At 39.4% G+C, this 15,185-nt stretch overlaps 1 protein-coding gene across 11 annotated transcripts in view; it reads left to right on the top strand.

Annotated features, from left to right (window-relative positions):
- The window catches only part of KALRN (kalirin RhoGEF kinase), a 330,405-nt gene that overhangs the window by 62,373 nt on the left and 252,847 nt on the right, over window positions 1-15,185 (top strand). For all 11 annotated transcript variants that reach the window (XR_003915798.1, XR_003915799.1, XM_029959838.1 and 8 more), the window contains exons 6-7: window positions 6,066-6,197; window positions 12,256-12,486. Coding sequence is in view for 9 of the 11 variants with exons in the window: in XM_029959838.1 (XP_029815698.1) it covers window positions 6,066-6,197; window positions 12,256-12,486 (363 nt within the window). In the remaining 2 variants the exon portion in view is untranslated. The remainder of the gene's footprint in view (window positions 1-6,065; window positions 6,198-12,255; window positions 12,487-15,185) is intronic.

Genomic DNA, 15,185 nt, shown 5'->3' with positions numbered 1-15,185 from the left:
AAACCTTCTGGTTTTTTTGCACCTAAACCAGGTCCACCTAATGATGATGGCTCAACATCGATCATATGTTGATTACATTCATTTTCCAGTGACAAAGACTGCTTTGGAGCTCTTTTCAATGTTGTTGTGTGCTTGTTTTTCCAAGTGGTTAATATCAAGGCTACCGAGTGGGTGTTCTCAGCGTTTATAAAATGACCCATACCTGAAGCATCTGAAGAAGAAATTGTAAGATAAGCCAGAAACTGTGCCTCTTAAGATGGAATTTATGTATAGAAAAGGTTAGCTCAGAGAGTAAAGATTTTCCTTATTGTTTGTTTCTGACTGTAGAATTATAATGGATTTTTCTTTATTCTGTGTTTCCTATTGACAACAGGCCATAGCATAGAGCAATTACTCACCCTACTGGGCACTTACTCATGTAAGCACACTCTGTGCCTCTGATGGGACTGATACTCAAAGAAGATTCCCAGTACAAAAACTTTCATCTCCTTATAATAGGCACTGTAGTGTTTAGGAGTAGTCTTCATGTTAATAATTGTCAATCATCATGTATTCATAAAGAAAACTCAAAAAAAGAACTTATATCCAGTCTATAGTCACAATGTAAATGTTTAAGGTTTATTATGAATTAGCTATTACTTCTTTGCGTGGTTTAGGATTGGATGTTTTTGGGGTTTTTTTTATGAGTGATCCCCTATTTTTCTGAAGTGTCAGTCTTGTGAGCTACTTATGAGGTATTGTACAGCATGAAAGGCAATAAAACAGAAAACTGCACTGAACTGTCTCTGAAACTAAAGGTGACTATGTTTTGTCTTCTTGCCTTTTGGATACTCTCAAAGTGGGTATTTTGCCTCAACCTTACCTTGAAAAAGAGCCACAGTAATGTCACTCTAAGCTTTGGGTCTTTCTTCTTTACAGTTGTATGGATGGGTCTGAAAAACCCAGTCCTGCCTTGGCATGTCCTCACAACAAATTGAAGTTTGTGCTGTCTGACAGAAGCGAGTCTCATATTACTAACAGACAATTTACTAATTGTGATAGGAGTTGCTCCTCACTTGCAATAAAAGAAAATTCAGTGCAAGATAAATGCTGATGTGAAACCTGTGAATTCAGATTGCTGCAAAAAAGAAATGTGGGTGTCAGTGTGTCCATGAGCCAGGACTAAAATTTCAGCCCTGCCTTAGTAACTCTGGTAAAATAAACCAATGACCCAAAGGCTAATAATTTAGTCATTTGACTTCTGTATAGTATAAATAGTGAGGTGTTTGAGATTTGGTTTATAACAGTGTTATCTATCCAACATTCATTCAAAATGTGATTCTTTATTATTTCACATCACGCAGGGTTTGGTTTTTTAAACTTAATTCAGGGCTTCATTATTTTACAATAAATAAGGCTTAAATCTGTGAAGCAAAGATGTAGATAAACCCATTATTTCCTCTGTTGCAGATCAAATCTGGTTTTGCTCCCTTTGTTCTGTCAGTAAGGGTAATCTTGCTGTGGATCCAACCATTTTTCCCACAGTGTACCCCTGCTTCCCTCGCACAGATCTGATGTGCAGATTGCCTTTTTCTCCACTGTGATAAGCTGCTACAGTCTCTTTGTTCATTCCTTCCTATTGATTGAAGTTCTCTGTGATACCAACAGGAAGCCAGTGTATTAGGACCATAATCTTCCAGCCTTTTGCACACCCCAACCTGCAAGGAAGTTGTTGGTTTGGGACAGAGATTTTTGCAAAGCTCTACGATTTCTATAACATGCAAGCTGAGCAGGAAGAAACTTGTTTTTCGAGGTCTCTTCCTAAAGACCTCACACAGAAAACTGCACATAATACAATTTGTCTGGCTTGGAAGGATGAAAGGCTGAGTCAATTCTGCTGGGAATTGAACCTCACATCTGTCTTCATGTGCCTCAGAATCGCTTTCCTGGCTCTTATTGCAGATACATGTGGCATTTTGAATGGGACTCAGCTGAATGGATTCCTGGATGAAAGCTTTTTTTTTATTATTATTTTTCTTTTTTTCCTTATTTTTTTTTGTGGGTGTGCACACACCTGTGTCTTCCTTAATTCTTTTAAGCACAACCTGTACATACTAATCCATCATCAAGAAAACAGCAAAGAAAAGGAAAAAATGGAAGAAAAGAAAGAAAACAAAACAAACCATTCCAAGTTAACCTCCAGCCAGGGATCCTTCAACACGTGTGTCTGATCAAAAGCCAGTAAACTAAACTCCAAACAACTTCTATGTCCAAGTCAGGGTACCATTCAGCAGATTCAGTGGAGGTGTTTCCCAAATGTCCTATAATTCCACCTGGTACAAATCTCTTGATTGTTTATTTTTTCTTCTTTCCTCTTTCTGTTTTTTTTTTTTTTTTCTTTTTCCCTCCCTTTCAAGTGCTAACATGGAGATATTCTAGTGCAAAAGAGAATCTGCTTCTGTATGTTTAGGTTTGTCTGAGCTATTCAAAGTTGCAATAGAACATGGGACAACGTGCCTTATCTCACTGTGATTTCAAGAGAACTGTGCTGATGTACTCCAGATGAGATTCCAGCTCCCTAACTGCCAGATGGGGGAAGCACACATACCAGGTGTCCTCCCCTGCTTGGATGTAATCTCTGAAAGCATGCTAAATTGTTCATAAGATGTTCACTGTACAGATCCTGTCAGAAGGAACACATTAATGTTTTCAATCAGCTGAGAGATCTCAGTCAATTAATTCTGGGTCAGAATTCTACCCTCAGAAGTGCACAAGCAGAGTTACTCTTTAAGGTAGCAGGTGTTAGGTGCACACACTAGACATTTATGCTGATTCTCAGAAAACTGACCCCTGGCCATTTGTTTCATATTACTTTACTCCCCAGCCAGGAAGACTACTGTTCTCATCTCTCATTTCTGCCCAGATCTGTCTAAGCACACCCTCAACTCCCCTATATGAGGAAAGGAAATGAAAAAGAGAGGCAAAGAAAATAGGGAGGAAGAACTTGATGAAAGGGAGAAAAGGAAAATCCAGTTGATATCTACAAGATACAGGCATAAGACCAAGATAACTTCTGCATTAGATAGGGAAATTCCAGAAACAGCAACAGGAAATATGGAATTAGCCTCATACAAAAAAATCAGGGTATCAAGATGTATTAAAAGTCACTGAGGAAAGTGGCTTCTTGGCCTTCTTCCCACCTTTCCCCACAGCCATTCTGGAGCATGAAAGCACACTAGAGTTTTGTTCTAAATTTTCTGGGTCCTAGGAGAACCACCATGGTTATTCTGCAGCTTCCACACAGAGGCCTAGCATGCAGTAGAACTGTGCAAATCTGTGGAGAAATACAGAGTACAAAATGTCTGAGCTGTGCTTTGGAGCAACCATGTGACACAGCACAGCAGTCCCTGAGGAAAGTTAGTAAGAAGTGGTCTGAGAATACGTTATTACCAGCTAGAATCTGCATACAGAATTTGCAACTTAGGTGAATAGGTTGTGAGTCAGGAATAAGTGTAGGTCATTACTTTAAAGTTACTTTTGGATTGGATCAGAGGCACAAAGATACCCTATGGACTTCTTTATTTTTGGGGAGAAATTTTTCTCAATCTTTCCTGAAGCCTTGAAACGCACGGACAATTATTATTTCAAATCTCATTTAAGCAGTTTTTATGTTCCCAACAGGAGATATTCTAGTCAATAGACTAACTATAAATTTAAGCATTCAATTTAAATGGTACTGAGTATCCAATGGACAGTAATGGCTCCTGTTCCAAACTAACAGTTAGTAATTTATAATTTTAAATGCAACTTCTTCCAACTCATTCAAGTGGTGATTTTTTGACGTGAATATGCTTCTAGCATGAAGGGTTACATTGAACTAAGCTTTTTGTGCCTGCCACAGTGTGTGACAAATAATAAAAATTAACAGAGTTAGATTTTTCAAAATACCCAAATCAATAGTCCTATGCCATGAACTAACACTGTAAAAATCCTAAAAAAAAACTTGCTCTGCGTATGTGACTCTACATACACATCACAGACCACTTTGCATTGTTTCAAGATATCAGAGTAAAGCATTCACGGGCTGCATCTCTTAAAAACTTTTTAAACCAGATGATGTCAACTGCTCCTGCTAGTGGCAGAAGCAAAATTAACAAAGTAATTGATGTGACATTGTCTATATCCAGCAGATCAATGCCAGACAACCTGGTGGACATGTGGTTATATGCATTGGATCTTCTTGAGACTTCTCCCACCTACTGTGCAAATCACAGTCCGGGGATCCGGCAATAGATGACTTACATGACTACAAGAGCTTTTACTAAAATTGGTAGAATTCTGCAGTTTTGATAAGAGCCATAACAGTGTGATTCCAGCAGCAGGAGCACTGGTCTATAAGGTATAAAGGTCTTTTGTTCATTGTTTCGATCAAGAGGTTCATGGAACATCCCCAAAAGGGACTGATCTCGGCTCCGTGCTCTTACACTGCATAGGAAATTATGTGAATTCCACCGCCTTGGCACAAAATACGATGACTTCAGCTCTATGCAGGGGTGTTTGGGGATTTCATCTGAACAGATTCGACAGATTGTAAGTCAAACCAATCCAAGAGAACCTGCCATCCTTTCCTCTAGTCTTCTGGAAAGCATAGTTGTCCCTGATAGATTTGTACTTTGTAGACAGGAATGTTTTGGAATTGCTCTTTGTCACTGCATCTTTGTGCACCGAAGTGTTTACAATGCAAACACTTTATATCCTTGATTACACAGCAGCATGGTGAATAGCTTTACAGTACTAATAAAAGAGGATGCTGATGCCAGAGTTGAATTGGAATTCTTTGCTTTGAATCTCATAGCAATTCATGCTGCAAGTGCTTTACTAACAAGCCACAGGTGAACTCTTCAGGAACGGATAAAACTGTGATCCTGGAGTGGTTTTGTGGCATTATACATTCATCCTACAGGGTACTGCATCTGTTATATAATTAGCTGTTCTTTTTTATAAATAGCCCAAAGTATGGCAGGCTGATTTAACAGAAAAATGGAGGAAGAGAAAACATTAATGAGAAGTAATGAGGTGGCATAAGACAGTTAGTATGGGCAAAATATGAACATGTGTGCTGTGTCATTGAACTAAGCCCTGCTTAAAAGAAAAACAGGGTGGGAACCTTAGAGACTAAATTCCTCTTTTCTTTTGCAGAACAGGCAGCACACAGCAGAGCTTCCCCAATTTGTTCTGCCAAAGTGCATCAGCACTACTCTGGAGGCCTTTAAGAGTGAAAACATATTTTTTTCCACCCCTTTGCTCCCCAGAGTGTTCAGTTTCTGGCTGGCTGTTAAGGCTTCCAACCAAGGTGCTAAACCATATCAATTGCAATGGCATTGCCTTTTTTCTTTTTCTTCCTTTTCATGGATATCTGCCCACTGGCTGCCTAGCAGTCATCAGATGGTAATGGTATCTGAGCACTGCTGATCTGGGCCAGAAGAACATGTGAGACCCAGGGGGTTAAAGCCTTGGTATCCTATTAGCAATCCCACTGAGCTGGACCAGGATTGGGAACTCCTTGAATACACACTGTCCATCTTTCACTGAAATGAATGTGGAAAGTGATTTTAATGGGAGTTTTCTGTTGCTCAAATGAGTAGTGTTCAGGACAGGTAAATGACTGAGGGAAGACTGACAGATGAGACAATGCCAGAAACAGCTGGAGCTGTCACTGTGTCCTTTTGTGCTTCACGCTGATGGTTTTTTCTAAACATGCTGCAGCCTCCCTTTTTGGATTGCAATATTGTGGCCTCCCTGCATGGTATGCGAAGACTTTTAGAAGGAGTGTTTGCTGAGCCTGGTTAAATGAGCATTTGTTTTTAATCCAGAAGAAACAAAAAACATGCCTTTGGATCTAGGTGTCCCTCAAGTACTGAGGAGGTGACAGGTACGCACCGTTCCAAGGTGCCCAAAAGGACTCTTTTATAATTGTTATGTTTTTCTCAGTTGTTGCTGCAGACATAAGTGGCACTCTATGAAGTTTTCTGATGTTGATGAGATGTTGTTCTGTGTCACTGTTGCTCATGGTTCCTGGAATTCAGTTCCTTTCAGGTGTGGATGCCTGGTGCAAAATGTGCAGTGACGGAGGCCTGCCCTCAGAAATGCAAGACCTGGAACTGGCCATCCACCACCACCAGACCCTCTATGAGCAAGTAACACAGGCCTACACAGAGGTATGTGCTTCCCAGAGAAAATGTGAGTATCTGTTAAGTGATAACAGACATCTGACTGCATTTAGGAGCATAGCTTTTCTAAATGAGGTAGGTTCTGGTTTCCATTTCTGCAACTCTTTCAAAGATGGAGTCAGACCTAATCCCAGGCTGTAGTAGGTGACTCCCAGCAATCTGCTTGTAAGGACAGAACAAAAGGACAAATCTGAGGGACAAACCCCATACAGAAATAAAATCTAGAACCAATGTTAGCACCCAAAGAAGAACCATTTCACTGCCTTTGCTGAACTGGGAACCCTTTTAAGCCACCAGCAACTTTACTACTTTTGCTTTCCTCCTGTGCATGAGTCCAGGCTCTAGCAAGGGTATGCTGATGGCACAGAGCATGCCAAAGGCGTTTTCCTTTAATATACAACATCGAAGACATGTAAGGTCTTAAGTGCAATGAATGTTGCAAAAGACTGTGCTTTAGACAGAATCTAGAGTCATTTAGATTGAAAAAGATCCTTAAAATCATGAGTCCAACTGCTGGGCTAACACTACCAAGTCCACTACTAAATCCTGTCCCTAAGCACCATGTCAGGTGTATTTGTATATACTGTTGTAAAATACTTCCAACCTAAATAGGTATGCGATTTTTTTTTTCCTTTAAAAGAGGGTGGCAAGAATGCTAAGGCAAATTCTCTGGCATTTTGTCCAAAAAATCCACAATCCACATGAAGTTCTTTACTTGCTTTTTCCCCCATTCAGGCTGCAGCATGAAATAAAAGCTATTGACAGTCAACACTCAGTGCCTTTGACTGTGCAGTCCAGGGTCTGTGTTTAGTCCATGTCATTTTGCAGAAGGGCTCCAGGACCTTCCTGGCATCTAGGAGAATCCTTTTAGGAATGAAACTAGTCTAGATGTTCATCCCAAATATGGGCCAACCTGCACTTTACCCTGGTAGTAGGAATCCATATATGTTATCTGTTATATTCTGTTAAACATGTGTCCAGGACTCAGGTTTGTTGGAAAGTAAACGTCAAAATTACCTGAACACTTGGGTTTATTTGCATTTCTCATTTCCCTGTACTGTGTTATGCTTGACTGTCTTGCTGGCTGTGAAAGGATTGTGCTCCTTGCAGTTTTCTAAGCTGGACTAGAGGACTGTGGTAGTGTTTGCTGTACTTAGTAAGTCACCAAGTGAAGACTGCATTATGGAATATAGCAGCTCTCCTACATGCCCAGCCCTTGTTCTGGTCATCGTGGCCTTGTAAGAATCTATAGTATAAAACAGAAGAGAAACTGATTTGCTCTTCTAGGCTTGGTGGTTTGCACTCACACATACACAATGCAGTTGTGCAGATACCTTGATGATAAATATAAGGAATGTTAGATACAAACCTCTTCTTTCCCAAATGCCTGCAAGATTTTGAGAGTTAGTCAATTAGAATGATCAAGTCTGGGTTGCAATGACAAAGGGTGCTTCCTTATTCAGTCCTTAGGCTTCTTGGGAACAGTGGATTGTGTGAGCAAAGACAGAACAGTCTTGTTGGCCTCTAGTTGCAACTATGAATTTCATACAAATGCCCAGTCAGGTGAAACTAAGTTTTTTAGGTTGCATTTAAAAATATTTTGAAAAACTATGTCATATTGGGATTAAATAAAAAATAATAATGTTTGAAACTGGCATTTTGTTTATAAGCCCCAATGTTAGATTTTGTGAAATCAAAATTTGTTTAAAACTCATTACCAAAAGCAACTGTTAACATCCATATTGCTTTTGCTGATGCTTCCTCAGAAAGCTATAATTAGTCACAAGCACAGCTGTTTAAAACATCTCTATACTATTTTACTAATAAGTAAATTTTTAAATGGTATGTAGAATTGCCAGAAAGGTTATAGTCTTTCATTTCAGAAATGTTCATTCCTTTTTCCCACATGTGGTAAGGCGAAAAGTCTTAGGAGTCCTGCCTCCTATCCACATGCCTAATCTCCAATCTGTATAATGCCCCTTCTCATAGCAAACAATGTCTCTTCCCTCAGAGCTCTCTATGGTAGGATGAAAACTGTAGCATTTTCTTTCCTTTTCATTATCATTGAAAACTCCTGTTTCTATTTTCCTGCAGTCACTTAAAATCTCTGTTTCTATTTCTATAATTCTGAAAGATTTGAAATAAGAGTAATCATTCCTTGAAATAACCATTTAATATGGATATTTAATAGGATACTAGCTAACATTTAATATGTTATGGGCCTATTATGTTCTCTTACAGAGTATAACAAAGCAGTTCAAATTCACTTCAGTAACCTAAGAGCCATCCAAAGAATCTTAGGAAGACTCTTTTTATCCATCTTGCCATAATTGTAGTCATAATTATTTGCCTTATTTCCTTTATTAAGCTTGAGTGAAGCTTGGAACTAGTGGAGCTGGAGATCATGGACATGGTATGCAATCCACATCTAAGAAAACTCCTGCACTAAACCAAGCTGCTGGCAGAACAGGCCCTCTTCCTTTGAAGAACTTAGTTGTGGCCTTGCTTTTCTTTTGGGTAGAGCAGGGCTGGAGGGAGGAGAGGCACACAAGGTGTATACCTTTGGCAGCTTTCCCTCTTGCAAGGAGATCTCCTCTTGATTTCTGTAGCCAGGGTGTATTTATGTTGCTCCACCAGTGTTTCTTGTGGATGAGGAGACAAAAATCTACTGAGGAGACAAAATCTACTGCAGACCTCTACTGGAGTAAAGATAAGGTTAGGAGGGAAAGAAAGGCTTTCTCCAGTTATGGTTGATGGTAAGAGCATCTTCTTCACTGTGCCATAACTGCTCTTCACTCTCTGTTCCTACATGGTATATTCACTCTAAACCCCATTTTTTTCCCCAGTGCCAATCGTAGCTGTTTCACAGATGGCACTATTAGTCCAGCCACTTGCAAGGCTCTGGAACTCTTTCTTACCCTCTTTATGGAATATCTGCAGATTTTAACTTATTCTCTAGTTATGTATAGGGCATCCATGGAGATTATTCCACCAGCACAATAAAATCTATTTTTTGCTTCACCCAAGGTCACATAACTTTTGCATTCTGCCTATCCTTTTCCTACCATGAAGCCAAAATGCAGGAATATCACCAGATGACAGGAGTGTATATGTGTGTTGTGTCAGGTAATGAGCTAAATTTTCCCATGAAGTCCATCAGCAATTCTATACTTTTCAAAATAAGTGAGAAAGTATCAAGTTTGCTTTGACAAATGCAACACTGGCACTTACACCTTACTGGGACTTCAAGTCATATGGGCTCCATTCAGCCTAAGACTTTTGCAATGCTTAACAATACGTCATTAGTGAGACGTGAGTGAAGGGATGTGACTAAGCTGGGTTGTTAGTGCTTGTCTCCTTGCACAGTCCTTGAAAAATTAAAAAAGATTCACATGAAAAGAGATTTGTTGATTTATTTTTGCAGTTACAAGGAGAAGGAAATGACTGCAAGAGCACAGTAGGTAGCTTCTCGATTTGTGAAGCTGCTCTCTTCCTTTCTGAAATGTGTTCAATTGGAGAACTCTGAGACCACAAATCTTCTGAACTTATTGATTGGGAATGCAGTAATATTCACAACAAAAATACTTTTGGAAAATAAAGGTTTTAAGCCAAAGAATTTCAGAGCTGCAGAAGATATGAAACTCTGGAATATGTATGTAATCCTTGTGAATACTGAGTACCACTGGTTACCTCATGGTCAGCGTGCTCCTTGCCGTATATTTAGTCTGGTATGACAGGACAGGCATGTAAATTGGAGAGCACTGGAGCACTTCTAGTAGCCTCCAATTTGTATTAATGATTATTGGCAGGACAACAGAAGCCCTTAAAGTCTGGGTTTTATCTCTGGCTGTGCAGAGAATAACTAGAAGGCTATGCCCATCAGGGAAAAATCATAACTTGTAGTCTCTGAGGCTTTTTAAATAGACAGCAGAAACAAATTGCCATGCAAGAGATCAAAGCCTACATCTTGTAGAGGAGAAAGGAGTATGAGACAATGCAGAAGCTGTAGGTATTAATAGATCTATATTATGGCACAAACTTTCCAGGAAAGTTGTCCTGAGTAAAGCATGTCCGTCATATTTTCTATGCATTCTCTGCAGTCAGGGCAAACTTTTGAACCTGCATTGTTAGTCCCAATTCTGCTGTGATTGCTATTAGTGTAAATCAGCAGGGACTATACTAAAACTGTTGTACCACCACCCAGGGACTGATTCAGACCAACTGTAATCCCAGAGCCCAGTAACAGGAGCATAGTGAACATAGACAGTGAATTTTAGCCAGTGCAAAGAGGGAGTTTCTAATAAGCTGCACCCAAATGTGTCCATAGCCTTGGTTTCCTGTCCCCAGTGATTAAGTTGCTGCTGATTGTCTTCCCACAGATAAAATAGGATGTACTATGCCTTATCTCTTTGCCTGTCTAGAAGCTGCTTCTTCCTGAGTATCAGATAATACCATATCCATAATCTTGCCGAGGTAACATCTGTGCCTCAGTGTTTCCTCCTGAAGTCCTCCCTCATATCACCACTATCCACTATTGCTGTTCCCTCTGTGACCCCAGAAGGCACCAGCATGTGAAAATTGTTCCAGCTGATCTTCAGCAGCAACTGAATTTAGTAGGGAAAGCCACTCCCTATGGACTGGCCAGTTATTTCTGGATCTTATTTCAAATTGTCTTGAATATTTAAAAAAATCTACAAGGATTTACCTAAGCCCACCCAACAGTCATAAATATGATGAGATTTGACTCCAGTTTTTGCCAGTATAAATCTCAAAGGGTCTCTTGATTTCTCTGAAAATGCACCAGATACACAGTGCTGCAACAGACTGGGACGTGGCATGACTTGCCAAAAAATACCCAAAAAGTTTGGGTATTTAAGGATATTTGCTACATTTGAACAAGCAACTTACAATACAGAAACAAATGAGACTTGGTAATCCTTGAGATGTGTTTTAACTTTGACTGATAATGTTCAAAATTTAAACTAGATGAAAAACATTCATTAATCTATTCCCTGGCAACATTGGTAATTGTGATTGCATAGAAATAAAAACACTTTTCAGAAAATCTTGTCATTTTCATTGCAGTTTGTTTTAGAGGGAAAAGAAAAAATTGAACCAGGAAAAGAGAGGGATTCCAAGAGCGTCCTCATTCACCATTTCTGTTGAAAAAATATTTTAATTTTGTAACCTGCAACTGAAAAATATTTCAAAAAGCCATTTCTAGAGAACCAGTGCATGCACACACTTTTTAATAGCAATTTGGTTTTTATGGTTCCATTTTTCATATTGCCCCCGCAATATGAAAGTGCTCCAGGAATGTTCCAGGAAAAAATTCTGGCATAAAAAATCTGTCATTCTTTTTCTTTAAATTCCCAAATGCCTTTGCATCTGTAAATGTATTTTAATATTCTCAAAAAAAGTTACATGTGGCTGGCTTTGCATTAGCTAACCAACTGTAGTCCTTTGAAAATGGAGACCATAGGTTCCTCTGAGCTATTCCTGGGGAAGAAAAGAATCACTGTCATATACTAATTTATTTTTCACTGCCACTAAGTGAAAATAAATGAAATACAGAATGGAATGTCACACTTCTCAACGTATAGACATACTTAGTAATCCTTCGAAGAAAGGACTCTCCTTTATCATACAGAATATGAATGACTCTGCCATCTGTGGTTTTCTTAAAATGCCACCTCCTCACAGAAATAGGCAGGCTATTGCAAATGCCACCTGTCACTAGCCAGGATATGTCAAAGATTTTCAGTGCCCGAGTGTCAGAATGTAACATAGCCTTGGGATGTGTGCGTGCAGTCCCAGCAGTGCAGTACCTCTGCTCCTGCTGAGTGACACAGCAGGCTCACTAGGAAGCAAAGGCAAGTGCTGAATGTGTAACTACAAGTCAAAAAGAGATGTGATGAGGTCTTTCTTCCTTTTTGACTTAAATAAGGAAAACACACAGGGGAAAAAGAATGAGCTAGAATGTTCTCTGTCTGCTACTGAATGTTTAAGTATCAGTGCAGTGAAGTAGACCTCTTTCTTCACTCAGGTGAGCCAGGATGGAAAAGCCTTGCTGGATGTTCTACAGCGTCCCCTGAGCCCTGGGAATTCTGAATCCCTCACTGCTACTGCAAACTACTCCAAGGCTGTTCACCAGGTGTTGGATGTGGTACATGAAGTCCTGCATCACCAACGGCGCCTGGAAAGCATCTGGCAGCACAGAAAGGTCCGGCTACATCAAAGGCTGCAGCTCTGTGTGTTCCAGCAGGATGTTCAACAGGTAATATCACTACTAAAAGAGATAAAAAATGACCATTTCTTTTCAGCCCATAAAGATTGGTGACTCGTCTAGAGGCTATTCCCATAACCAAGATTTCACAGGCAGCTCTATATATGCTAAAATCCTAATTCACCTTTCAGTACATCTCTGTTTCACATTGGCAATCATCAGTCAGTCCATTGATTATTGATCAGTCCATTCCCCATAAGAAATGTGACACTATTTTCAGTGTTCAGTTTTCCACAAGTGAGCAATTAGCTGTAGGTGCTCTACTGTTTCTGAGAAAGTGATGTTTAATAAAAAAAAAGAATTTCAAGTGTAAAAAGCCATTGAACTGTGGTGTATTTCACTTTCCTGTGAGGAAACAACATAGACATTTTAGTGGTGGTGTTTAGATGATCTTTAGATGTTCCTCTGCTATGAGTTTGCTGGCTCCAATGAACTTCACACCCCAATGTTCCGAGCCCATCTCACAGAGGTACAGTGTATAGGGTACAGGTTCACCTCTGAGAACTTAGGCTCCAGGTGAATAACTTTTCTCTCCCAGAGGAATCCATATGAATGGATAAGTGACAGTAGGTGTGAGATGCCATGTTTGTAGCTGCCTAATATGCAAGCACAATCAACAGATGTTACAGGGCTCTGCTCATTCAGGATGGTGTGGTTTGTTAATGGGCCCCATTACAGCCCGAAGCAGATGTTGGTGGCAATATGGTACTTGCTTAAATGAAGAGCCTGAATGCTGTAATCATGTTTATGGAGCATTCTAATGTCCCTGGGGTTCTTTATGTCATTGCCTTCCTCCAAGTGAAAAATGAGGCGGAGACAGAGCAACAAAATTGTCACAAGCAAAATAGACATGAACCAACAAGGAGAGGGGACAGGCAACTTTAATTCAACATGCAAATCTGGGGTCCTGTTAGTGTGCACCAGCACAACTGCAGCTGTAGATGTCCTTTGCAAATATGTATGACCATTTCTTTGACAGTCTTGAAAAGTTTGCCATTATTTCTACCTGCCTAATTTTTCCTCTAAACCCACAAAAATATTCGTGCCGTATATATATAACTAAAACTGGGACTGAATGTAGTGAATGCTTAATTTAAGCAACTTTGCTTTCATTATATGTCAGCAAACATGCTGCATGGTAATGAAATTCATAAGCTATATATTAAATAGAGCATGTTAGAATACTTTCAGCAAACTATACAAAGTTAATAAGTTTTAGGGTTACAATCTCAAAAATCAAGGGTTGTAAATTGTGATGGTTTTGTGATTTTTCTAATTGTGGTATATAATGTCAATAAGAATCCATATTATCTTAGATATTCTTCATTCCCTAGGGTGATTTACACTTTTTTTTCACTCTTTCCAAACCAAAACTTTCTCTCTTACATCTTCTGAATTCAGTAGAAGCATTTATGAGATTCATTCATAAAACCCATTCAGACTTTTACTCTCCACATATACAAGGCAATGAGGCTGTGTCACTGGGTTTCAGAAGGAACAGGTCTTTTGTATGTACTGTGACTTTTGGTGAGAGGAAAAGAAAGAAGCAGTAAGAGTCGCTGGAGCACCGTTGCTTTAGAGAGCAATACTCTGTGTGAGTTCTGTTGGCAGCAGTCTTTCCAAATTTTTCTCTTAATGGGTAGTTATTATCTGGGAAGCAACAACTTAATGACAGACGTCTTTCCATCCTAGCACACACTGGAGGCATCTCTTTGTCCTACTTAGAAAGTAGAGAGGAAGAGATGAATCATTCTGTTCACTAAACATCTGTACTATTCAAGATAAATGCTTTGTAACTCATAAATGAAATTATCAGCTAAATGTGAAATATGAATTGTAGATTCCGTGAGGAGGAGGAAGATATTGAGGATGTTGATGAGGGCTTTGAAAATAAACACCTGTATATTTGTCGTGCAATTCCTATTATGCTTATTTTGTTAAATGCCCATCAGTTGGCAGATGAAGCTCTCTACCTGTATGTTTTCACTAAAGATATGCAGCATTTATCTGTAATAATTTCTTGACTTGTCAAAATTTAATAACCTTAACTGACTTCTTCCTGGTTCAAGTCTAAAATGAAAATATGGGAGAACAAATCGTGACAGGAGAGCTTAGAGTTTATTAGAATTTGCTGTCTTCTAGACAGGTAATGATACAGTGCAGTTTCTCTAAGGAAGATACTCCCCTTTCCACCCAGCTCAAAATTAAATGTGTTCTCAGAGATGCAGTCTTCCCTGTCAGGATGTCCCGTGGCTCACCCTCTCCAGCTGTTGGCTAGTACAGTAAAAATTCTGGTGAAAGATGATCTCTCTGTCAGAACTTTCACTCCCTCACTTGTTCATCTATACCTTTCTCTTCATGTCACCTGTTCTGTGTCAATCTTGTTTTAAAAGTGGATGTGAATAGGGACAGGTTTTGTTGTTTTGCACGTTCTTAATACAGACTCAAATATGATTTTGCATCCTCTCAGTCTGCTATTAATAGCTATTAATAGCTTTTGGGAAAGACACATCTCCAAGAAGAGATACTTATGGATCCTGAGAGATCAATAATTCCTCATCTAGCTACTCTAGTGAGTCTTGCCAGAGGGATCAAGTGTTTGGGCATCAATATCAAGTGTTCACATAGAGGCCTTGCAAAACTAATTAGCTGGATGAAGGCTTTATGTAGGCCAAGTGTGTGCCATTTGG

This window comes from Manacus vitellinus, unplaced genomic scaffold, assembly GCF_001715985.3.
Source record: "Manacus vitellinus isolate BGI_N305 unplaced genomic scaffold, ASM171598v3 scaffold_22_pilon, whole genome shotgun sequence".
Taxonomy (NCBI): domain Eukaryota; kingdom Metazoa; phylum Chordata; class Aves; order Passeriformes; family Pipridae; genus Manacus; species Manacus vitellinus.
Note: the sequence above shows the minus strand (reverse complement) of the source record. Positions and strands in the feature narration are given on the sequence as shown.